Here is a 26091-nt window from a genome sequence, read left to right as displayed (position 1 = left end):
TCTGCTTATTTAAGACTGTAGGAGACATCCATGACCTTCACCCCTCTCCCTCTACTGATGAGCAGAGCGAAGTGCTACAGATAACACAGTCTGGCCTTTCATTTTCAGATTTTCTGAGGGGATCACACATCATCTGAGGATTTTTACACTACTGTGATGGATACCACACGAAAACTCAGTGATGTTTTCCCAATGAAGAAGGCTTTTCTTTATGCTTCTTGCTAGGGGGAAAAAATAAAAGCAGGGAGAGTCTTTTCAGCTGTGCCTGAAATTACTTAGAGAATAAAGCTAAAAAAGAGGCTGAGCTTCCTTTTTTCAGGACCTATTTACTTCCTCCTCTTGGCTGAGCTGAATTTCTATCAAGCAACACTTTTTACAGTGTTGCTCAAAGAGGAAACTTTCTAGTCCTGTATTTGTTTTCCTTAGCCAAGACTCCAAACAGCAACCTGGAAGTTGGGGGGTTCATCCTGGAAAAAGAGAAGGCTCCAGATACACCATAAAGCCCCTGTTTGTGCCTAAAGAAGCTCCAAGTGAGCTTAAGAGGGACTTTGGATGAGGGCCTAGAATGACAGGACAATAGGGAATGGCTTCCCACTGTGAGAGGGAAGGGGTAGATGGAATATTGGGACAAAATTCTTCCCTGTGAGTAGGGTGAGGCCCTGGCCTCAGGTTGCCTGGAGAAGCTGGGGCTGCCCCATCCCTGGGTGTGTTCAAGGGTTGGATGGAGCTTGCAGCAACCTATTTCTAGTGGGACATGTCCCACTGGATGACCTTTAAGGTTTTTCCAGCCCAAACCATTCTATGATTTCCTGTGACCTGTTATAGTACAATTCACACAAGTATTTTTTAACATCAAAATCAATTTTAAAAATAGGAAAATGCAGAGAGAAGAAACTGCTTTGCTCATGAGAGTAAAGAAGGCAGGAAAACAAAACTATTCTATCATTATATGATAAGATGAGAATGTAGGACAAAATAATTGCTTAAAGCAAGAGACTTGGTAAGTGCATACAATTCAAAGAGCATAAATTAAAAACACATGAATACAAACCATCTATCACCCATTGAAACACACTGGATAGTAAATTGAGCTTCACATTTAGTAAAGTTCACCTCTGTTTAAGGAGAACTGGTTAAGCCTCCTGCTCGAACAACTGCTGCAAGACAAACCTAAAATAACTTTAGCCTTAAAACATAGAAACCTGTCCAATTTGATTTTCTGTGGACAGTGGAAGATGAATCTGAATCCTGTAAAGCAAATCAGAATTACATGGGATTTCCCTGGAAGATACTATAACCTTCAATTATTTATTTATGTAGCTTCTCATTTAGCAAGAACACTGAACATGCAACAGCTATTTTCATTAGCAGCAATTACACTACACAGAGGTTGTGTTGCTTATCATTTGGATTCCTATGCAGCTCACTTGAATTTCAGTCAGGGACTATCCAGGCTATGACCTGCTCTGCTTAAGCAGTTTGATATAGAAGGTGCACCTGCTACCAAACACTAAATACAGTCTTAAGACAACAATTAATTCACCTCCTTCTAGTGAAGAACATTGTTTCTTCCAAGAGGACTCCCTTGCTACATCAACCTCTGAGAAGGGTTGTGCGCCCATCATACGGAATAACTTGAAAGCATAAGAAAACAGATAGTAGAATGTTGTGGACAGTTACATGGTCTGTATTTTGGGAGGGTCATAATCTCACCAAGCATGCTCAGCTTGTGAAGAGGAGCTGCTTGTTTAAGAAAGATCCTTACCTTCAATTTTTTGTAGCACTCACCTCTTTCTTTTAAATTACAAAAAATAAATACTTACCACCTAACCATTAGCCCAAGCTCCATGAAGTTTTTCAGGTTAGGAAGAGTTTGCCTTAGATCTGGAGTACTCAGCCCATGCTGGTATCTAAGCTACAAAAACAGGAAAAAAATTCCTAAAATTAGCACAGCTTTCTAAACCCCAAAGAATATATCATCATGGTCAGTTAAGTTACCAAGTTTTTAGAAAGTTTAGGATGATTATCCAGCAGTTCCCAGATATTTATTCTCCTTAAAGAAATGTTCCATTTACTACTTGTATTAGGAAATCCACCCAAGAACAGGGACAAAATAATCAGTCAGCCTGACTCTTAAACCTCTTTACACTTTCTCCATTTACTATCTGCAACAGGAGAGAAGGATCACAGCTTAATAAAAACAAGGCTATTATAGGAAGAGACAAAATTCCATCACAGAGCTTTATATTCATGAATTACAAATATTTATTTCTGTGTACTTGTCAGTCTGTGTGTATCAGTGTATACTGCAATCAGTAATGGAATTATTATAGTAACATCAATGAGTAAAAATACATATTGTCACACAACTGATCAATATCTGTGCTCCTTACACAGTTTATATCAGCGTTTAAACTCCTGTTATTAGTATCATAATTAAACCCAGCACTCAAATCAGATGTTACTTAGCTAAGGGAAAGGCTTTAAACACTGGCATACTTTAACCTGAATATTGACTCTGACAAGTTGTTCTTACATTGTTCACATGAGATAATTGTCACTGCTGAGAATTATAAACTCCATGTTTAACAAGTCACCAAATTAAAAATACCCTCTGAAGAAAAGAGCACATGGAAGGGAAAAAGTCTGTCTTTCAAGTTTGAATCTCAAAATATCAGGGAAACTTTGCAAAGAAATTAATCCCTTGTGGTTAAAATATGAAAAAAAAACCCAACAACCTACATTCTAGTATTTCTAAAGCTACTGGAAAGATGCACTACCAATTTAATAAGCAGTTCTCAGCATATGTTAACACACTCTAGAAGTCTCTGCTGGACTCCAATGACTCCACATATGACTCCAATGAGGCACACACAATAAGTATGTTCATTCAGTGCTGATAGAGCTACTTGCTGAAACATGGAACAGTCCCAAAGTTAAATTTCTTTTGTTTGGAATCACACACCTGTTTCCATAATTCCTGACAGTAAGATACAGAAAAGTATCTTAAGTTTCAAAACATTTTGACTTCTCCCAATCAATCAGTTTTTCAGAGAAAAATACTCCTGAAATTGGGAATGATTTTTATGCTTGTCTGAGCTTCAGAAAGAAAAATTACTTTGGAAGAATATAACCCTTGGTACTGCACTGTACAACACCAGCCATTTATTACAGTTTATTATTTCCATATGGACAAAGCCAAATCATATGGTGGGCTTGGGTACATATTTTCTGCCACAATGACAGAACCTGGATTAAGACAACCATACAATATAAATTACAAAACTATCACCACATTCTCCTGATGGGATTAGACTGGATTTGATTAACAGGGGAACTAGCCTAGAGCAAAAGAAATAAAGAAATAAAAACCCACCAACCTCAAAAACTTTATAAACCCACCAAACTCAAAAACCTCTAGAAAAAGTTATTATTTAACTTCATAATAATGAAGTTAAACAAGCAACACTGCCTTGTGTCTGCATTAAAACAAGCTGCTGCTGAAGTATTTACAAACCCAGAAACTGCTGAAAAACTCATCTGCCTTCTAGGGACAGGAAAAAACATACAAAAATGAGCTGATGAACTGGGTTTTAGTCTGGATACAAAACTACCTCTCCATTAATACAGCAAAGGTTAACTCCTGCTTCACACAATTCTGTAGTAGTTTCACATATCCTCACAAAGAAATCTCTGCTTTGCTGCATCATGCAGGCCACTACAGGTACAACACCAAGCAAATAGAACATGGAGGGGGAGGGAGCTTAAAAACAACTGTTTTTACTTAAAAGATCAAAACTGCTCTTCCTCTTCTCCTTAATCTCTGACAATGTAAAAAAAAAAAAAAAATATTAGTAAGGACTGGGTTTTTTTCCCCCCAATCCGTAAGACATTTCTCACACACCTTCCCTTAAGTTAATTTTTTTTAACACCCAACACTACACATACAGGGCTAGTTACTCCACCTCGTCCAATAAATAATAAGGCACTGAACAACAGTGATAAGGACTGAATCCAGAGGACGTCATGATGATAACACTAAAGGCTGCTGGAACACCTCTGCTCTGAAGACAGGCTGGGAGAGCTAGGGGTGTTCAGCCTGGAGAAGAGAAGGCTTTAGAGAGACCTCAGAGCCTCTTCTAGGGCCTAAAGGGGCTCCAAGCGCTGGAGAGGGACTTTGGACAAGGGCCTGGAGGGACAGAAGAAAGGAGAATGGATTCAAAGTAACAGAGGACAGGGTTAGATGGAATATTGGGAAGAAATTCTTGGCTGTGAGGGTGGTGAGGCCCTGGCACAGGTTGCCCAGAGGAGCTGTGGCTGCCCCAGACTTGGAAGTGTTCAAGGCCAGGTAGGATGGGGCTTGGAGCAACCTGATCTAGAGGAGGTTTCCCTGCCCATGGCAGGGGGGTGGAACTGGATGATCTTTAAGGTCTGTTCCAGTCCAAACCATTTGATGATTCCCTGTGACCTGTTACAGTAGGATTCACACAGGTACTTTTTAACACCAAAATCAATTGCAAAAAGAGAAAAATGTAGGGGGAAGCTGCTTTGCTCTTAAGATTAAGAAGGCAGGAAAACGAGAGCAGACAGAGATAACCATGTGCTGTCTTGATTCTCCTAAGAAACAGCTCAAATTTCAATTGTTGCTATGAAAGGTCACCCATCTCCACACTTGTGGGAAATAGAAAAGGTAGAAAACTCTCAGACACTGTGTGAAAGCAGATTTCAGAATAGAAGAATGCAAGAATACAGACATACAAGGACAGGAAATAATAAGGCTGTGTTTTTGAACTATGTAGAGATAGGCCTTAGAAAATATGGCAAGCAAGATAATAGAAAAATGTAAGTTTAATAAAAAAGCTTTATCCATTGTTTCAAGCTATGGCAAGCAGGCATTGTTAGAGGCAATTGTTGTAGTTTTAATGATTAGCTTTAGCAAACGCTTGTAAGCTTTTAACATTACACTACTGGCTAGAATCCTACCCCAGTGTCTGATGATGTGTTAGCCATCACCAACCAGAGCTAATTTGCAACCTGACTCACCTTGGTAAAACAGTTTACATCACAAACATACCAGACACCAGCACTAATGTCAATGTGATTTAGCCAAGTGATTGGAATTTAATGTCACCTATGGGTGCCCTCACAGGAATTAACTGTACCACAGTGTGTCTGCAAAGTAAATCTATGATTAATATTACAGGTCCTGAAGGGAAGACAGCTGTTGTTTGTCCTTTTGTTGTGCAGAAACCCATCACAGTATGGGGGAGAGATGTCCTGTCCCAGTAGAAAACCAGATTAGAAGTGAGGCTTTGACAGAGACCATGTCGATGCCTGCCATTCTGAAACCATCGTAGAAAACCAATAATCCTCTCTGGATTGATCAGTAGCCTTTACAAGATAAAAAATAAGTATCCTTAAAAAATTAGTACAAGAGCAATTACAAAAAAATCACATCATGACCACAAATAGCACCTGGAATTCACCAGTGCTCATCATCCACAAGAAAACTTCTGACTCCTGAAGATTACTTCACAACTTAAAGAAGATCAATGAAGTTATCAAAAACACAGGACCTCTACAACCCAGACTTCCCTCTCTGTCAATGATTCCAAGAGACTAGCCCCTTGTTATCATTGATTTAAAAGACTGTTTTTTCAACATTCTACTGCACCCAAAAGATGCACCAAAGTTTGACTTTTCAGTTCCAGCTAACAATAAAGGTGAACCATTACAAAAATACCTATTTTGTTGCACAACCTCTATTTCCAGCTCAAAGGAAGCACCCATGATCCATAATTCTACTACAAATTGTCTACACTACACAGACAATTTGCTCATTGTGGCACCAACACAGACAGAAATAGAACAAACTTGTAACACTGTTGTTACCAAAGTAAAAAATACTGCACCAGAAATTTCTGCCTTAAAAAAACAAAAAAGAAATCCCACCCTAAAAATATCTGAGATGAAGGATGACAGAACAAACAATTAAACTACAGAAAATACAACTCTGAACCAGTGTCAATACCTTACAAGATTTACAACTTTAGCTTTTAGGAAAAATTAATTAGGTCAGGCCTATTTTAAGAATTGCCAATGATAAGCTTGCCCCATTCTTTGACTTACTGAGAAGAGACTGCAACATCAAATCTCTCAGAACTTTAACACCTGACTCACAGACAGATCTTAAAAAAAAAATTGAAGAAGCCTTCCAGAAAAGACAAGCCCATATTGTTCTCCAAAAAAGCCCTTCTTTCTAACAATACTAAAAAGTACAGGGGAAAAAAAAAAAGTAACTTTATGGCCTCATCTTCCAACAGGACTCTTCTGAAAAAGATCCTTTTTTAAAAATAGAGTAGGTTTTTCTTCCTTACAAGTCACTAAAAACAATTTTTGCAACAATAGAAATGACAGCACAAATCAAAGCTAGTAATCAAAGTAATCAAAGCCAGAACAAAACTGCTAACCTTAACAAGACAAGACTTTGCAATTATTTACCTGTGAAAGAAGTTTACCTTGATTAGGCATTACAAAATTCAGATGATTTACAAAATACATTGTAAAATTTTCAAGTCCTTGTTCTATTCATTATCCAATCCATAAATTCTTGCAAGTAAAATTTAGTTTTAAAGAAAAATGTATGCTAAATGAAGAACCTTTAAGTGCTATAACTCTCTTCACTGATAGACCTGAGAAAACCACAAATCAATAGTAGTATAGCTAAACCAAACAACTAAAACACAAGAATTAGATATTCAAACAGTAAAAGATTCCCCTCAAATTACCAAACTGGCCCTGGTAGTCAGGGCCTTTCAGCTTTTTTCAGAACCTTTTAATTTAATTACAAATTTATGTAGACAATGTAATTTAAAAAATAGAAGGATTGGTTTTAAAAAATGTTGGCAATAATACCCTATATTGTTGGCTTTCATGTCTTCACACTATTTTGCAACACAGAACTAACCAATATTTTGTCTCTCACATTCAGGCTCATTCTTTGCTTCCAAGATTTCTAGCAGAAAGAAATGAAAGGGCAGACAAACTGACAATAATTGTTTCAAACACCCTGCCAAACATATTTGAACAAGCAAAACTAAGTCATGCCTTTTTTCTCCACAATGCACAAGCACTTGTGCGAATGTTTCATGTTTCTAAAAGTCAAGTAAAAGCTATCATTAGTACTTGCCCCGATTGTCAGCTTGTACAAACTCCTGCCCCTTCAAGAACTGTCAACCCACGAGGCTTACAAAGCCTGCAATTATAGCAAACAGATATCACTGAGTACCCTTCCTTTAAGAAATTTTAAAATATCCATGTGTCAGTGGACACCTCCTCAGACACAGTCTTTGCCTCTGTCCACACAGGAGAAACAGCCAATGGCCCTGCATACACAGCCCAAAAATTAACCACATTTTTAATGGACTGAGGTGCTTGCCACACTTCTAGTATTCCCTACTCTCCCGCAAGTCAGACAATTATTATTGTAAAGGTATGTGTATAAAGGACACTTCACACCCTGAAACACATTCTAGACCAATAGAAGCAGGGAGTAGAGTGACACCACAGACGAGGCTGAGCAAAGCTTTATATGTTTTTAATTTTTTTAATAGCTCTTTTGCAGAACCTGATCTACCAAGTTTTTGGCATTTTTCAACTAATACACAGACAAAATTGAAAAAAAATACCAGTTTTGATTAGAAACCCTGAGACAGAACAAACTGAAACTCCTTTTTGACTAATAACCTAGGGCAAAAGGTATGCTTGTGTTTCCCCAGGTGCAGGACCTGAAGTGGATTCCAGCAAAGAATGTCAAACCATACCACACACAAGAATGCACAGAATTTCAAGAGCAGAGAAGCAAGTACACAGACATGAGCCAAACAGAGAGACTGTGGGTTACATCTGATGTTCCTTGTTCATCTGTGGAACCCACAAACCTTGACTTTCATGTCAATGGAAAAAGTGTGGAAATTGTTGGTTTCCTAGAGCTCTTTTGATAAAATCTTGGTATCCATTATGTTACTTAATGAAAGAGGGGTGTATCCCCCCACCAAATTTGTAAAGGTAAAATTACTCCTTTTTTTTTTTTTTTTTGTTACAGTTGGCTAACCCCCAAACAAATTTAGAAGTTGAAATACATGAAGAAGTCTTTTGCCAAAAAATAGCTCATGAGAAGTATAGATTGCTATAGTAGTGCTTGCTAGATTTGCTTGCTGCATGCGTTGTGGATTTGCCTGTGGGACAACCAAAAACAAATGTTTGTGTTGCCTTGGCCAAGGCTGCAGGCTCGGACACCATATGCCTGTCTAATTCAAACCCAGAAAAGCCTTTTTTGACCTGTCTAGTCAGTGTGCCAGTAAAATATTGGCCAAGCGAGGCTGCCAACAGGAGCAATCCCATGACTGATTGGGACATTTGGACCAAATAACTTCCCAAAGCAGTATCCAAACCCCAAGAACTGGAAATCCTTTGTTCTTTAACAGATTTCTGCCTTACGTTTTCAGCTAGTAATTGGCAAGAAAGTGATCCTCCAAAGTACAATGTTACTCCCCATTACCTTGCACACAGGAATTTGAGTTTTTGGTGTAATTATTCTGACAGGATGAGCTTTCCAGGGTTGATCAATATCCACAACTATCAACAAGATATTAGTCCATTTATGGAAATAGGTCTTGACAAGGCATGCCATCACACCTTGAAGGTGGTCCATGTAGCATTGGAATGCTCACTGTGATAGCACCTAGTGCTACAGCAGTCATTAAGAAAAAACACAGGGGGAAAAATTTGCCTATCCATATAAAGAAAATTGTAAGAACAATTTTAGACCCTGAAACACTGCAAAAAGGGTTTCAGCAAGTTTGCTTTTAGCCCAACTTACTTCAGCCATGGCATTGAAACAATTAGATCAACTCAAGTGCTTGCTAAGTAAAAAAACCAATGCCACATCCATTGCAATCAGTGATATGCTGACAGGCATCAACAGTGTTAGAAATGCCACCCTACAAAATAGAACTAATTTTCTCTTACTAGCACAAGGAAATGGTTGTGAAAAATTTGAAGGATTATGTTGTATCAATTTGTCTGACCACTCCAAGTCCATCCATAAAAGCATACAAAAGCTGAAAGATTTAACATCTCAAATCAAAAAATATGATAGATCATGGTTAAATGATTTATTTGAGGAATAGAGCTTTGCAACTTAGTTAAGAGAGCTTTGCAAGAGAGATTATATGTATTAATTGTTTTAGTAGTGATAGTAGTAGTAGTGCCTAGTGCACTTCAGTGGGTGCAATGGATGATGGACAGATCCATCAAAAAAGCCTTTGCAGTCCAAGAAGAAAATGTAAGAAATAAAATTAGAGAAAATTCTCAAAATCTTACAAAGAGATCACAGGATCTTTAGAGTTGTCTACTGATCCCAAGGTAGTGTACACAAATGTGGACATAGATAAAGGCTTTGATTCAAGGCCTTAGAACAGACAAGACTTAACAAATCAAGAAATAGCACTTACTACCAGATTTAACTTACATCCTTAAAATCAACCAGATCTTTTGCAACATTAAAACTACTACTGTAGTTTAAAGTAAAAACATTTAAAACAAGTGCCTTTAAAAAAAAAAAAAAATATTAAGTGATAAACTTTCAACTCTGTTAATCTAACCTTGTGTAAAAAACTTGTAACGCTGTTTTACTAGATGAGAAAAAATGTGCTGTAATAGAACTATGTAATGCAAAGTAATTAATAATTGACAAAGCTAATAAGAGGATTTCTTTGTGACTGTACCATGAGGGGGAACTGTGGGAAATAGGAAAGGATGAAAACTCTCAGAAGCTGTGTAAAAGCAGATTTCAGAATAGAAGAGTGCAAGAACACAGATATGCAAGGACAGGAAATAATAAGGCTGTGTTTTTGAGCTGTGTAGCGATAGGCCTTAGAAAACATGGTAAGCAAGATAATAGAAAAATGTAAGTTTAATAATAAAGCTTTATCTGTTGTTTTTAAGCTATGACAAGCAGGCATTGTTAGAGGCAAGGTATACATGTAGTTTTAATGATCAGCTTTAGCAAACACTTGTAAGCTTTTATCATTATGCTATTGGCTAGAAAGTTTTTAAACTTTCTTGGTTGTAACCAAGCAAGTTTAGCTGTTATGACACAAGCTTTCAACATCTTTCCTGTCTCACCTTGTATTGATGAGGCTGACACTGAATAAAAAGCTCAAAGAGTGCCTACCTGCAGTCACATCCCATTAGTAATGAAATTAAAGATCCAACAGACTTCCCATGCAATAATTTTCAAAAGTAGCATTTTATACAAAACTTTAAAGATTAGTTAGTTTCTTCAGGACATTACAGACCCAACCATCCAAAGAAAACATGTCTGTTTTAATTGAAGAGGTGTCCCAAGATTTGTGTTCACATAGAATACCATGTATTCTCCACAGGACTTTGAGTAAATCATAAATGATGTTCCAGTGATAAAATATTAATTCTGATTTCCATACCAATATTTAGCTCCTATGCACAGCTTTCTTTTCCCAAGTGCTGCTCTCATATTAGTTACTAGCAACACTTACTCCATAGAAACAAGATATAGGAGATGAGATGCATCATATTTTATGAATAGTTCAAGGCAGAAGAACTTGAATTATCTGTATGGAGAAATCTGAAGAAATAGGATAATACATTTACTTTAAGGCCAACTTCTCTACAGATGACCAGCCAATCATACCAGTGGGTATTTTCTATTATACCTATATATTCTAACATCATAGAAAACCATAAATGTTAAAATAAGCTGCATTTAAAACAGTGGTTCTCAGAGCGAAAGGTAGATTTATTCTTAAAAAACTTCTATTAGCTTTCTAAGAAAGTGTTTAAAGACTGAATTTCCTTAAAAGACTAATACTAGCAAAATCACACCATTAGCTGAAGGTGAGGCAGAACAAACTGATGTTAAATTGTAACAAAGTAGTTATTTTATATTTTATATGAAACAAAATAATTATTTTACACTCTTTAGAATGAGAAAAAATAATATTCATCTGCTCCAGTTTCTATCTGTATTTCCTTCTCTTCAATGGTCTGAACTTACACTGGAAGGTGTCTGTCCCCAGCAGTGAACCAGCTCCAATCTGAACACCTCAACTCTACTGCCAACCAAACAGCTTCCAAGGTTTTATTTCATCAACTGGACTGTTAGACCTAAAAATCATGACCTAAAATCATGTTAGGCAATACAAAAGCTTACTGCCTTCCTAAAGGTAACACATTCCACAGCAAAATGTCCATTCATCAAATCTACCAGTAGAGATACATCATTTGTTAAATAACTAAAATACAAACCTGCAAAGGTTCAGTTACTTTCCTATAAAGTCCACAAGAAGTACTAGGACTACTGAAGTCTTTCATTTAAGTTGGCTTAAAAAGAAGCCATTTAGTTATCTTTCTACTTCTAGGCAATTACAGTTTGTATCCAAGATCAAAATTAGGGTATTTGCCACTCTGGGCCTGCTCTTAAGAAAAATAATGATATCCTGCATTTATGTGCAAAGAACAACCATCCACTTCCTAGCCTAATTCTTTCAGCAGTATTTAAATACTAATGGTATGCAGCCTTATACATTTACTTCCAGCCAGAAACCATGGAGTATGTGGACTCAAATGTTTTTTTGGGGGGTGAATGCAGAATGACTCCAATTCTAAACTCATCTGTTCATAATTTCTCATATTGTTTCCCCAGCCATATTCATCTTATTCTAAGCCATGTAGAAGCAGTCTAACAGCCAGAATATTTTATTAAAGTTCAAAACAGCAGGCACTTTAGTATATATTGTGCATAATATTCAAGTCTATGCCAAAATCTGCTGTATTTTGGACTTCCCTTAGTCCCCACTGCAGGCAACTAGTTCTTGATGTTGTAGCAGCACCTGTACCTACACAATAGGTGGACCCAACCCACTATTACACTATGCAAAGATCTTAAAATATTAAGACAGTTAAAAGAAATTTTGAATTATTTTCAGATATATGAGGAGTTTCTCTTGATAGCATCAATAATTTCAAAAGAACATCTGCTTCACAAATGTGAAAACCTAGAGTAAAAATAGAAGTAAATTTTTTTTTTTATCGAATTTGCAGAGCTGGTCACAAGCCAAACATTTACATAAGGTTTTCAGAGAATGTCAAAGACTAGGACAGAAATATTAAGTTTTAGAAGTTTAAATAAAATGACATAGTTAATTGTTTTACAAGCTCATGGGTGACTTTTCAGGGTATTATGGAGCACTGGCAGAGATTCAGATGACTAAGCACTGCAATAATGAAAATGAGAAGTGTTGTTATAATGCCTGTTGCTACATAAACAACTATGGGGGATCAGTGAAATAGTGCCTGCTGCTATATAAATAGTTGTGTGTATTTATACCTTTTGGGGGCAATTATAAAGCTTTAGACTATTGAACTCTTCACATGTTGCTTGCCTTTGTTTTATTGAATCTGGCCAGTTGTTCTAGCTCTGAACACCTACGTGGGTTTACTGAAAAACCCTTTAACAACAACATTAGTGAAACATGTTGTGGTATCAATAGCTCTTTAGATAATGCACCTCCAAACTAAGCATCTAAAAATAATTTTCATTCTTCATACTTAAAAAGACTATCAGTAAGCATCAATTACAGTTTCAAATTAAACATAACAAAAAGGTTTTAAAAACTTTTTTTAAGATTCTTGGGGAAGTAGGAGCTAAAAAAAAATAACCACTATGATTATAAGTCCTCAAGTCTTGAAGTCCTCAATCTTGCTTTCAGAAGGAGCAAATAGAGGACTGCCACAGTAGTGACAGCCCACATCCAAGCAAGGGGAAGTGCTCAAATAAAACAGCTATTTCAATAGATATTATGACTTCATATGCCTGTGTTTGTCTCCCAGAGTTACAGCTGAAAAGCAGATGTTTACTTTGTAACTCATTCAAGAGTATTAAATTAACAAGACAGCAAGTTACATCCATATCCTTGAAGATCTGTGTCCTTCATTAATCCATTGAGCGTTCGCTTTCAAGTTCCTCAAGCAGACTCAGCGTGCCTAAAGCCTTCACTAAAACCATCATAAAAGACTCCCATCACAATTTTGATTTAACAAATAAGACACACAAACAGCGATCACAGCAGTAAGAGGAGATAACTGTGTTTTATGCTGTACCTTTGAAGGATACTTACAGTCATTTTTAAAGCATGCTTAGTTTAAACTATCCTAATTTGTCCCACATTTACAAGGAAGATGCCGATATCAGTAAGATAATTTCCTGTTATCAAAAAATCCTAGAATGGTTTGGGTTGGAAAGGACTTTTCAGCTCATCAGTTCTAACCCCCGCTGCCATGGGCCTAGATACCTTCCACAGACCAGATTGCTCCAAGACCTGTCCAGCCTGGCCTTGAACACTTCCAGGCTTGGGGCAGCCATAGCTTCTGTGGGCAACCTGTGCCAGGGCCTCACCACTCTCAGAGACAAGAATTTCTGCCCAATATCCCATCTAAGCCTGGGAAGCCATTCCCCCTTCTCCTGTCATTCCAGTCCCTCTCCTGGAGTCCCTTTAGGCGCTGGAAAGGGCTTTAAGGTCCCCCTGGAGGATTTTCTTCTCCAGGCTGAACCCCCAGCTCTCCTAGGCTGTCTCCAGAGCAAAGGGACCAGCCCTTGGAGCACCTCCATGGCCTCCACTGGATTCACTCTAACAGGTCCATGTCCTTCTGATGTTGAGGGCCCCTCACTCTCTCACTTTGACCTGTAACAGTGATAACTAACACTGGCGATGCTACACAGTCCCTGGATCAAGACAGCCTCTAGTACAGTTCAGAAACATTCATCTCTACATTAGAGCAAAACATCCTCACAGAGCTCTGGCTGATTCAGTTCTCATAAACTGCATCAAACTGAGACGGAAACCTTTTCTTGCCTGGTTCTTCCTGCCCCAAGAACAGCCTATCTACTTTCCTCTCCTCTCAGCCTGGATAACTTTAATTCACTTTTATCTGAAAGGCAGGGGAAACTCATGCATGAAATCTACATACCGGAATGATTCAGAAGTGAGCAGGGAAACTATATTCTCATCTGAGGATAACAGGCATACTTCCCTTTTATCTTCTTTGATTTGTCTGAATTCTTTGATAGAATTCAGTTGCTTCTTCCTCTCGTATTCACCAAAATGCAATCAGAGAAGTCTGATCTTTATTCAAAGACAGCAGCAGCCTCAATTCTAAATACACAGCAACTTATATTATTCTGCCAAACATTTACGAAGCAGTGTTCTGATTTTTAAAACTGCAGCAATATTTAATACTGGATTTTGAGTTCACAGCAATAGTGTTTATTGGAGAGAGACCTCAAGAAAATAAGAAAATAGGAGTATGTGTTTGAGTACATGTAGAGCACACTGTAGAAATAAACATTTAGATGAGCCAAAAAGTTATGTTTTCTCAAGAACTCCCTCACTGATATTTATGAAGCCCTTCTTGAGGGTAAACATAACACCCCTCCAGAGAGGTCTCCAACATTAGCCTTCATGGTTTCAGTCTGGTGTCCCAGTAAGAGGAACCATTGTCAAAGACAGGCTGGGAGAAATAGCCACTTTGGTAAGTAAAGTATTCCTGTAAAACTTTGCAGGACTGGGCTTGTTACAAAACCCAACATATATAGGCCCCCATTCTCATAAAGGCTCATATGCCACAACTGTTTCATAAAAGAACATTAAAAAAGGCAATTTAGAAGACAGAGCCTCCAAAAAGCTCCCCCTACTCCCCAGTGAAGCACTCAAATAACTAAAACCATGTTTACTGCAGTCTTGCTGCATTTATAGCTTGATAAGATGAAACTATATAGCATAACCTTTACAGGTTCAGGTCAGAGAAAGGTTCAGTATCACTAATTGATGTTTACTGGATTATAGGAAATGGGCACACTTATTTCCTATTACTTCATTCATCCTGAGCTTTTGTATTAAAAATCTCTCTTTGTGCATTAGACAAGCAACTCACCCAGAAAGCAGCATTCCCAGGAAAGCAGCATTGGCTGCTCAGCTTCTCAAGCAGGTTACACACAGCACATTAACGCCACCTGCCACCATGTGGACACAATGGCCATGGACATCAGAGGAAGGCTAGACATCTGTTACTTCTCTGGATCTGTACTCTATTGATGAGAAAAGGAACCTTGGGGGAGCTGACCAGAGTGATTTTTTTATTTTTTTTTTCATATCAAATAGCAAAGTTCATGCGTTGCTAATGACTGTCAGATGACAGCAGAACTATTCTTTGGCCAGGGCTGAGCAAGTCATGCCAATGTAAGAGTATCACTCTAACACAACTCAATAGTGGTCTGACAAAACAAATGAGGATGAGAAAGAAAGCCTTCCCTGTGAAACGATCCTGACCACAGCATTCAGGCTGAACAGAAGAAAAAATAACCTTAACTCATACAATGTAACAAATTCCACAGGTTTCACTAAACCTGGAAGTGATGCTTGGAAAGTGATGCTCTGTCTGACACCATATGCAGAGACCCCCACTAACAAACACCAGCAATGAACTTTTTACACGGACAGACTGGGATAGGAAAAGGGGAAGAGATTTAAACTAAAAGAGGGCAGATTTAGATTAGATACTAGAAAGAAATTCTTTACTCAGAAGGTGATGAGGTCCTGGGACAGGTTGCCCACAGAAGCTGGGGCTGCCCTATCCCTGGAAGTGTTGAAGGCCAGGTTGTAAGGGCTTGGAGCAACCTGGTCTAGGGTTGGTCTAGGGAAGGTGCTGGTCTAGGGAAGGTGCTGGTCTAGGGAAGGTGTCCCAGCCCATGAACAAGATGGTTTTGAAGTTCCCTTCCAACCCAAACTGTTGTATCATTCTATGAACTAAGACTAGATGCATTCACTACTTGGGTTGGCTGTAGGAAAACAGAGGTATAAAATGGTCCAAATTTGACACCTGGTTTTGCAAAAAAGGTGCAAAAAGCACCTTTTTTTCAAAACCCAGTAATTTAGAAAAGGACAGAACACCACCATTCTTGAGGCCATGTCCAATAAAGTCAGATGGAGATAGTCACCATGGTCACAGCAAAAGAATAAAAGGAGTCTCATAACAGTCATACAGCTGCCCTCTGGTTCTGTGGTAAAGCTGAGATAAGACCAAAAATAAGAAACCCAGAAGATCAAGAGGTAAATTAATTTGATGTCCTTCAGTGGCTGACTTAAATAGCAAATCATTTGACACTTAGAGTGTAAATAACTTGACTGGACTGCCCTATGCAAGAAAATAGCTGCAGTAAATTCCCTTCTTACTGGCTTTACAGCTCCACTGAAATTATGTCCTCTACAAGCAGTCTTGCAACTGGACAAGGAGTAATGCCTGTTGAGTATCATACCAGAGACAACCACTGGAATACCTAAAGAAATTGGAACTTTGATGAACAAGATGGATGTGCTCTCCTCAGTGGCTATACATCATAATGCATGCATTAGCCATAATGACCCATACAGGACAGAAATAATTTAATACAGAATCACAGAATTGTTTGGATTGGAAGCAACCTTCAAGCACATCTCATCCCAACCCCCTGCCATGGGCAAGGACACCTTCCACTAGACCAGGCTGCTCCAAGCTCCATCCAACCCGGCCTTGGACACCTCCAGGGATGGGGCAGCCACAGCTGCTCTGAGCAACCTGTGCCAGGGCCTCACCACCCTCATCTTTTTCTGGATATACAATTTTGGGTGAGTTATTCTTCCACAGAACACTGGGTGTGCTCACTACAGACTCACCTCAAGGAGGATGGTCACCAAATTAAGACCAACTCATCATGTGCAATGAAGAATCTATACAGAAGTCAGCCCAAAGCAATTAAGGCTCTGGGAATAAAGGCAAGTAAGAAGAGCTCAGTTCCACAAGGTCCATGTCTGTGTCCCAGCAGAACTGGATGCCACCCACATTGTATGTTCAGAACAAAAAGAACACTGAGAGATGACATTTTGACTCTGTTCTGTGTTGACTTATCACCCCCAAAAAACCTCACCATGCTTCAGGGATTTCCTAATATTCATCCACCATAATAAGAGGTTTTCATGGTGTAATCTCAATAACTCTGGTGTGAATACCAGGACAAGAGTTCACTTCTTTCTCCCACTAAAGGCTCAGCTTCCTCAGATACTCTATATATATCCCTGACTTAGGACCTACAGAATTTGGGGCCAGTACCTGCTGAATGCTCTCCCACTGTCTAATACTTTGGAGGGCTGTGTAATTCACTTCCGTTTTTAGCAACTCTATTGTACTTCACCTTTGACAATGATAGTGAGTTTTTTTGGTAGGTATTATTAGACATAAGTGATGGATTTCTCTTTGAAAAAAAACCCCACATTTCTATGCTAGTGAGAGTCAAATAGCTGAAATCTTAACTGGAAATGTATAGCCTTAGATAATGTCATCCAACTCAAAAAGCTCCTCTGTGAACTTTGTGAAGCATTCAGTTTTAAAAACAGAAACAATTTGTGCTCACATACAGATGGAAGTTATTATGAACTCTTGGAATTAACACACATTGTTGCAGCTTTGGAATGTAACAGCAAAGCAAGTTTCTCCAAAAAATACTATACCAAGCCAGCACTAAGCTGCTTCTAATTCCAGCTGAATTCTCCTGAGTGCAAGATGTGGTTTCTAGTGTTATTATCCTGCTGTTTTACAAAACTGTACCACTTTATCTCTAGAAGAATTTTTTTTGTTAGTAATTTTATTTAATATCAAGCCCATCTCATTTCTTCCACATTCACATTTCTCCTTGCTGCCAGAATTTCAGGTAATTGTGAAAGGAAAAAAAAAAATAAATCTGTGAAACCAGAGAAGCTTATACAAATAATTTTAAAATATTTAAGTTGATAGAGTTTTTCTGGGCTCTTTGTCACAGTGTTCCAAGCTTGCATGAATGATTCAAGTGAGGTGATAGAGACCCAGGGTCTTGTTTTCATGCTGCAGTGAAGTCACCAGTATTCTTCCCAGGTACCTCCAACCTTCCCACAGCACAAACAGGGAATTAAGCAACTGATTTAGATTTCCTGACAAAGAGTACCGATTCTCTGAATTAAGGCAAACACCTTTGGGTAATGTTCTGGAGATAAGGGAGAGGCAGCTGCTCACTCTCTGTCCAAACTTAATTTTTCACACATTCACAAGAACTAAGCATATCTGGATACTTCTCTGAAAGCAGCCATAAGGTCTGCTAAAAGCTACGTCAATTCAACAGTTTCAGTATCCCAAGGAACACACAAAGGATTCAGACAATCTTGGGTTTTTAGGTCAAGCCAGCCCCAGAGCACAGAGGTTTTGTGATGCATTTCTGCACATTATCTATCTGCTCTGCTTTCACAATGGAATTTCCCCTTGGCAGAATTATAAAAACCAGCAATATTTGACCAAGGACATCAAAACAAAGGTGACTACAACAGTTCATGTGGACATCAGCGACACTTTCATGATTAAATAAGTAGTAGATGCACACCCAGAAATTCCGATTTACTTTTATTGCATTTTAATATCCAACAGCATACAATCTCAAGTATTAATGAACCCCTATTGTATCAACCACTTTAAAGTTTGCCCACTGTCTAGCTTGCACCAGCACCAATGACCCCAAGTAGAGTTAGAAACTCTTTTTATAGCAATACATACTTAAAACCTTCACTTACTTTAGTAAAGTTTAATAAACACACCCCAGTGATTTCAGAAACCAACTGCAAGGAATTGGAAGGCGACAGGGTGAGTGATCAAGTGTTCAGCTACCCAGACTCTTTCAGAAACAGGACAAGAAAATCAGAATGAGAGATTTCAGTAGGTCCAAGAGTGGTAACAACTCAAAGGTGACAAGCCAAAGAGATAAATGGGAAAACATGTGAAGTGGTGACAGTTCCTATAAAAAATACTACAGGCACAAGTGTCAAGTAACCCAAAGTACATAAACAGGAAAGACAACCACCCTGGGCTCAACTAAAAACTCATCATTTGGATGAAAAAAATGTCAGAGCTTTTTGCTTTCATCACAACACTGAATGAAGCTCTAGAATAAGGTAAAAAACCAGGAAGGGCTGAAAGGCAAAGCAAGCAGCATCATGACTCACAAGTTACAGAATTAACTCGTGTAAGCAGAATGAACAAGGAAGCAGAGATTAAGGAAAGTATTGATTTGATAGTAATGAAGAGAGGGATCTATCACAGCATTTGGGGGAAAGACTAATCCCTTTGTCTCATTGATCTTCCCTCTGGAGGTCAAGTGTGAACATCTGTCTGCCATCACTAATACCACCAACAAGGAGGTACACTCTAAGATACATTAACAGCCTGGCTAAGTGAATTTACAAGATTAGTAGGACTTGATTAACTTTGTCTTAAGATATTTTAGCCTTTAAGTAATTTCAAAGGTTGTTGTCCAAAATACACTAAGCATGGGCAAGTCTGGAAAATGATAAATGCAATCCAAACTTAAAAAAACAACAAAGACAGACTCGGAAACTTTACTTCAGTTTGGGGTAAGGAATGTCAGAGAAGTGATGGAAGAGAAAACTGGAAAGACAAAACAAGACTATCAGAAACTATGCATAAAAAGGGTAGATTTTTCAGGAATTTTGCAAGGCTAATGTAATTTGAAACAGGCTAGAAACAGAAATGTTCAATTTCTGTTGGAATTTAAATCTCATGGCATTTTCTGGTAGAATATGCTCACAACCATGGTGGGTTAATGGGATATTGATGAAGTACAAGTGAATACACAGAAAGTACTCTGGGTGCAATAAAGAATGGTTCACGGCTACAACTGAAGTGGTAGCAAAATGGAGCTCTACAAACCCCAGTTCTATCCAATATTTTAATTAGATAATCTGGATAGGGTATAAGCTCAGATGGATCCAGAATAAAGCTGAGACTGAGTTCTCAACCTCTGATGTTATGCCACCAAAGCAGAAACATGATTAACAATAAAAAAAGTTCATCTTTAAGAATACATTCAAGGTACAGCATATAAAATGTGAATTAAACAAGTCACCTGCACAAATTCAGAATGGACTGCTTTCATGCTGTGCTGAAGATACCTGGGGCTGTTGGCAGCACAGAATAATAGTAAGATTTACTCTGCTAGGCTTTTAAGAGTGCATATCTATTAGAACCCAATGAACTGGAAATAAAAGGACAAGACTTGGGAAGCATTTCTCCCATCCTACTCAATGTTTTGAAAGCAACAGCTGCTCACTGTATCCAGCTTTGGGCATTGCATTTCAAGAAAAATGTGGTTTCTGATGGAGAATTTGAGACAAGAGAAGTGTTGAAAAGTGGTTTTTCAATGCATAAAAGTTTGCAAAGAGGAAGAGACTTAAATGGGTCAGATTATTATAATACATAAACAGAGGCAAGACTTTGGATTCAGTGTCAGAAATTACATGTCTTTAGTGGCCAATGGAGTCAAGCATTGGAACTAAGCAGTACTTATATCACAGGCTTTTCTTCACAGAACATCACCAGGGACAGCATAAGAGCAGCTGACCCTGCTCTAGGACTACATACCAGCTGAAACAGCCAGGCCTCTTTCAGACCAGCTTTCTGAACATTCTCTCAATTCCATACCAAATGTGTTAGCTGCAGGTATTACTGTCATCTCAAATACAAGTTTGCAAAGTCTCTTGCATTTTTCAGAGTAAAGAATGTTTTTTAATATACATTAAAAACAAGGAAGTAAGGTTGATTAGAGGATTTTATAAATAAAAGTCACACATTTGCAATACTTCATGTTTTCCACGTATTGTGTATTCTTATAAGGGTAGAATACTATTTGAAGTAGTACAGCAAAATCAAAGACACAGGAGCAAGAATTACACAAATAGATCTTCAAATATGACAGAATAAAAACACAGATTATTTACAGTTTTCAAAACAGTATGAAGTTTATAGACTCATAGAATGTACTATTTGAGAAGTTTCATTATTATCCAGCAAGTTCTTCTCTAAGCACCACAGAAGCAAATCTCAAGCACAAAGCTGTAAGGTAAGTGAAAATTATCTTTTCAAGGACATTTTCCTTATTTCAAGGTTTTCACCACAGAGAGCAGCATCACAAGACAATACATGCACACTCAGCAGAAAAGAAATATAAATAACAGCAATTAAAAATAATCTCAAGTTACCAACCTGTGCTATATTTTTGTTGAGAAGATAAACTCCGTATTCAAACTGAAGCTTCTCCCCTCCTTTTGCATATAAAGGAAATCTGATGAGGAAAAAAAAAGGGGGGGGGGAAGTATTTAAGGTGAAATTATTCAGATGCTTATGTAAATTTCTAAAAGCCCCAGATTTCTTTTCTGAGAAGGTAAAGATTTAAAAAGCTTCCCTTGCTGACTTCTCCCAGGAACCTGTCAATAGGATGTATTTAGGAACCCTCTGCAGCTCAAGTCAACTAGAATTTAAAAACTGATGTCACAGCTCAGCTATGGAATTCCGTTTTTTAGAGTGTTTCAGGTTTTTAAAAAACACTTGATGATTCTCCCAGAGCTGCAACATCCCTCTCACCAATCAAAGTGTAACTTCAGAAGCATACAGCACAATTCCAGATCCCATGTTTTCCCTCTGCATCCAGCCAGTCACACTTGTTTAGTTCATTTACAACAGAAATAATCTTTAAAAAAAGGTGTTCTCTTTTGATCATTATCCTGTGATTGACAGAGCACAAAGAGCCCTTCACACAAAGAAATATGTAATGCAGGCTCACTTACCAGAATAACATTCAGAATAGAAACTGATCTCCTTCAACAAATTTCACACACACTCGAGTCACAGTACCATAGGTCACTACAGCCCTTGTAAACATTTTATTACTGGTCTTTATTTTTCCTGCATAATAAATATTGATCACCGTTTTAAGTACTCAGATTTAACAAATATCTTATAAGAACATAGCTTGGCACTGCTGTGTGAGACAAGAGAACTAAAACATTAGTCCCTTAAATATTGAAACTCCTTGACAGTTTCTGCATTAAAGAATATAATTTTATACATCTGCTTAAAGAACCTCTGCTTAAGTGAAGCAGTTCTCAAACAACTTTAACAGCCGTACACTGTACTTTTAAGGATTGTCTTTCGACTCCTCCTTAGCACCAGAGGTTATGAGGTCATCATGATAAATTCAGCAATCTTAGTACAAACTAAAATTTATTTTTATGGGAACTACAGCATGAATCAAGCTTTTGCCTTTTCACCAACCATATCATGCAGCTCCTAATCAAGATGCTGAATCAATTATCCACATAAGCCCCACACTACAGCAGAAACCAAAGCCTCTCTCAAAAAACAAATACACGAGATCAATATCTAGTAGAAAAAACACACATTCTGGAGAGGTGATTAGGCAAAGTGAATTTTATCATCCATCAGCCCCACAGTAGAGTACATTTGTAATTTTAAGAATTATACAGTGCCATTAAAGCTGAAGTTTAACAGGTCATGATCACAACAGATCAAATATTGAGATGTCAGCTTCAGGTTTTATGCTACTTTCAAACTTACTAGGTCTCTTTAAGTCAAGGAACATAAAAATCTCTGTGAATAGTATATATCTAGCTCACCTTGCTTAATAGATCTACAAATCATACTAGTTCCCCATGCAAGAAAATGAAACTTTTCCAAATGAACACATGCTACAAAAATTCCACAACATATTATTCGAAGTGTAAAATGCAAAGCAAGAGGAATTCAGTTCAGTATCTCCAATTACACTACCCAAAACAGAGCAAGGGTTAGATTTAAAGGATAACTTTACAATTAACAGTCTAAAACTAACCAATTTTTTTTACAGTAAAAGCACCATTAAGAACACAAACCATATTTCCCTAGAAGGTAGCATTTCATGAAGTCACTGGTAATGGAAACCATGTATTCTATTATTAGATACAGAGCTCTTTGATCCATGTATAGAAAGGGGGTAAAAACTGGTTTATGGTGCTTGCTGAAATCTCCCACACAGATTCTTTTAAAAGGGAAAATCAGGCTTTTCTGCTTATCATGCTGATCATGCTTCTTTGCCAATATTCACATTTCTATCCTCTAACTTCCACTAATTAATCTTGAAAGGCTTTAAACCACATACATTCTCAGGTCAGCTTTCACAACATAATCACTTAAACAAGTCTTGAAAACTGTAAGTGGATGTCTCTGCATATACACATGTATGACTCAAGAGAAAAATATTACTAAGTTTTATGCCTCTCTCTTTGTGTTTTATCTTGTTTTCCCATTAAGGCTGTTCACAAGCAATAAACTCAAGGGAGAGGAACCCAAACATTTTACATAGTGCTTCAGTAAGTATGATTGAACCCAACTCGCTGCCTCCCTCTGTGAAATTCTTCTTGCCTGCTCCACAGAAAAGCATTGACGGTAAGCCTAATGTCTCCCTTTGGCATGCTGTAAAAAACTGAGTCTGCTGTGTAAGGATTTAGTTATAAATAAATACTTTTGAGAAACGCTATTTTAGTGTTTTTATAATCACAAAACACATAATAAAATTCAAAATAGCATTCACCTACCTATTCTACCCCAAAGTGTACCTTCCTTCTTTCCATTCTTGCTGATATATTTGGGGGAAAAAAAAATTACTAAGCTCCTTTAAAGCAGAACACAGATACTTATTCTCAGTTAAAAAATTCAACTGAGTGTGATATGTTTAGTAGAAAGATTCAAAAACCACAAGCTGCAGGTACCCTTCCTATAATCAACAGAAAACATTATCTGAGAGAAGTTATCAAGTGCTGGAAATTTGTTCTCAGTCCAGAACATTGTTCAGTAGTCGAGCTCTGGTCCTCTTCAGAGTAGTACTTATACACTCTAGGAAACCATGCATCTGCCATGTGAACAGTTAGGAATTATGAACAAAACAGCTTTTTCTCAGTGAGGATCAACATGTGTCTTTGTAAAAATCTGTTGTCATTTACATACAGCTATGGATATAGTACTTCAATAGCATGTAGACTACTTAAAATAAAGGGCTAACACACCCTGAGTTTACAGTAGATGAACTATTTCTGTATATAAAGACACAGGAAATACAGCAATAGTAGTTTTAACAGTGACTTCTAAAGATCCTAGTTTAGAGAACATTAACCTGATGCAAGAAAAAACCTACCATGTTTAGTAACTTGTAACAGTTTTACCCCATTTGGAGCTGTTTCTGCATATGGTGCTTCCACTGCTTTCAAGACATGTCAGCAATGGTACAAACCTATGCTGAGGAAAAGCACAAGAACCACGACTGATTAAGGGAATAATCAGCCAGCAAGCATGTGTAAAGGTGGCTTTAGATCTATGAGAATTGTGCCAAGCATGCCAAAATTAAACCCTCACTCTGAATTCAGAAGGTGGAGAACTCTGGACAAGAGTGATCCAAACTGCACACCAGACTGATTTGAACTAGATGGTCAATACGTGCTTTGAAGGTCTAAGATAATATAAAGAAGATTCTTGATCTTAAAAGCTTATTTGTTTTGGGAGTCTCATGTTTTGCTTATTTAATCCTATAGGACTTTGACAAACACTAAGCTTTTACTAATTTTTTTTGAGTCATGTTCTGTTTTATAGGGCTTGCTGGGATACAAGTCAGATGGCCAGTGTTACCCAGCTGCATCATAATGCATATCTATAATAAATATAATATCTATAATAAACAACAAAACATATACATGATGTTTTTAGGCACATAGCTCATATCCCCTTCCATGGCATGTCAATTTGGACAAAACTTGTCTTTTTCTATGGCGATGCCACAATGACTGAACAGTTTCTCCCCTAGTGAACCAACACTGTTATGTTCAAGACCCAAGCATTCCCAGCCCTACAATAAGAGGTTTTGTCTGTCATTTCTCACAGGTGACCAAAAAATAAAATAAAACCCAAAATAATAGAAGCAGATAAAATACACTTTTAATCATCTGTGAAGAACTTCATTTTAGCAGAGCTTAGACTAGAGATGACAATTCATCTCTTATGCCCTATTATTCTATCATACCCTAACCTTAACCCTCTCATCCTCACCCACTTGACCTCTCTCCCATCTCTTCTCCTTGGAGGGTTCCCAAGAATAAGGCCCTCCTTGTGGGAATTCCAAGCACAGAAAGCTCTCAAAATTTTACAAATGTAAGCATAGATATAGACATGGACACAGGGCTTGATTTGAGGCCTTGGAGAAAGCTTTCAGATTTAGAATCACAAGTAAGAATGTGAGTTTAAACAGAATATTAAGTTAGGTTGTAAGAAGTTTAAAGGTTTTAAAGTTAAGATATAGAAGTAATTATAAAAGTATATAAAATTATAAAAATAATAAGTTTAAGGTATAACAAGTAGTTTTGTGTGTCATTATATGATGGGTTAAGAATGTCCGCGCTGCAGCAAAGACATATAAAACAAAATAATTAGCTATTGGTGTGAAAGTAGAAACATTCTTTTGTGGCATTAGTTTACTGGTTAAATAATCTTTAAAAGATGTTGTAACTTGTAGTCTTGTGACCGCTGACTAAGAACATCTGGTGAGTAAGGTGAAGATGCACTCACTCACTCTTTCATGAGACTGTAGAAGAAGAACAATAAATCATGCTTTAAAACGTCTCCCAGTGGTCCTCGCAAAATCCTGATACCTCCTCTCTACCTGCAATCTTAATTTCAGCAAGTCATTATCCATCACTTTATTTTGATCCATTCCCTATTAATTCCTGCCACACTTCCTAAGCAGACATCAGCTACTGGATAAAGAACACTTCAGTTTAAAACTTGCTTTTCTACCAAAAGCACCTAATATTTAAATATTTAAAGCTATGGAAGACCTGCTGATATACAATGAGTAAGAAAACAAGTGTGAGCAGGTCAAGGTTCAACAGAGTTGTGAAAAAGAAAAAGTGAGGCAGAGGTTATGTACTTGGTTCACAGTGACCCCAACAGGGAAAAGTAACAAAGTCAGGCTTTCACATAAACCCAGGGCTGAAAATCTACCTATAATTTACACTAAAACTACAAAACCAGCACACTACC

At 37.7% G+C, this 26091-nt stretch overlaps 1 protein-coding gene across 2 annotated transcripts in view; it reads right to left on the bottom strand.

Annotated features, from left to right (window-relative positions):
- The window catches only part of UVRAG (UV radiation resistance associated), a 97073-nt gene that overhangs the window by 12923 nt on the left and 58059 nt on the right, over positions 1 to 26091 (bottom strand). For both annotated transcript variants that reach the window (XM_033518183.1, XM_015639120.3), the window contains 2 exons: positions 21214 to 21292; positions 1824 to 1915 (listed from right to left, as the gene is read on the bottom strand). In XM_033518183.1, coding sequence (XP_033374074.1) covers positions 1824 to 1915; positions 21214 to 21292 — 171 coding nt within the window. The remainder of the gene's footprint in view (positions 1 to 1823; positions 1916 to 21213; positions 21293 to 26091) is intronic.

This window comes from Parus major, chromosome 1 (genome assembly GCF_001522545.3).
Source record: "Parus major isolate Abel chromosome 1, Parus_major1.1, whole genome shotgun sequence".
Lineage (NCBI taxonomy): Eukaryota > Metazoa > Chordata > Aves > Passeriformes > Paridae > Parus > Parus major.
Note: the sequence above shows the minus strand (reverse complement) of the source record. Positions and strands in the feature narration are given on the sequence as shown.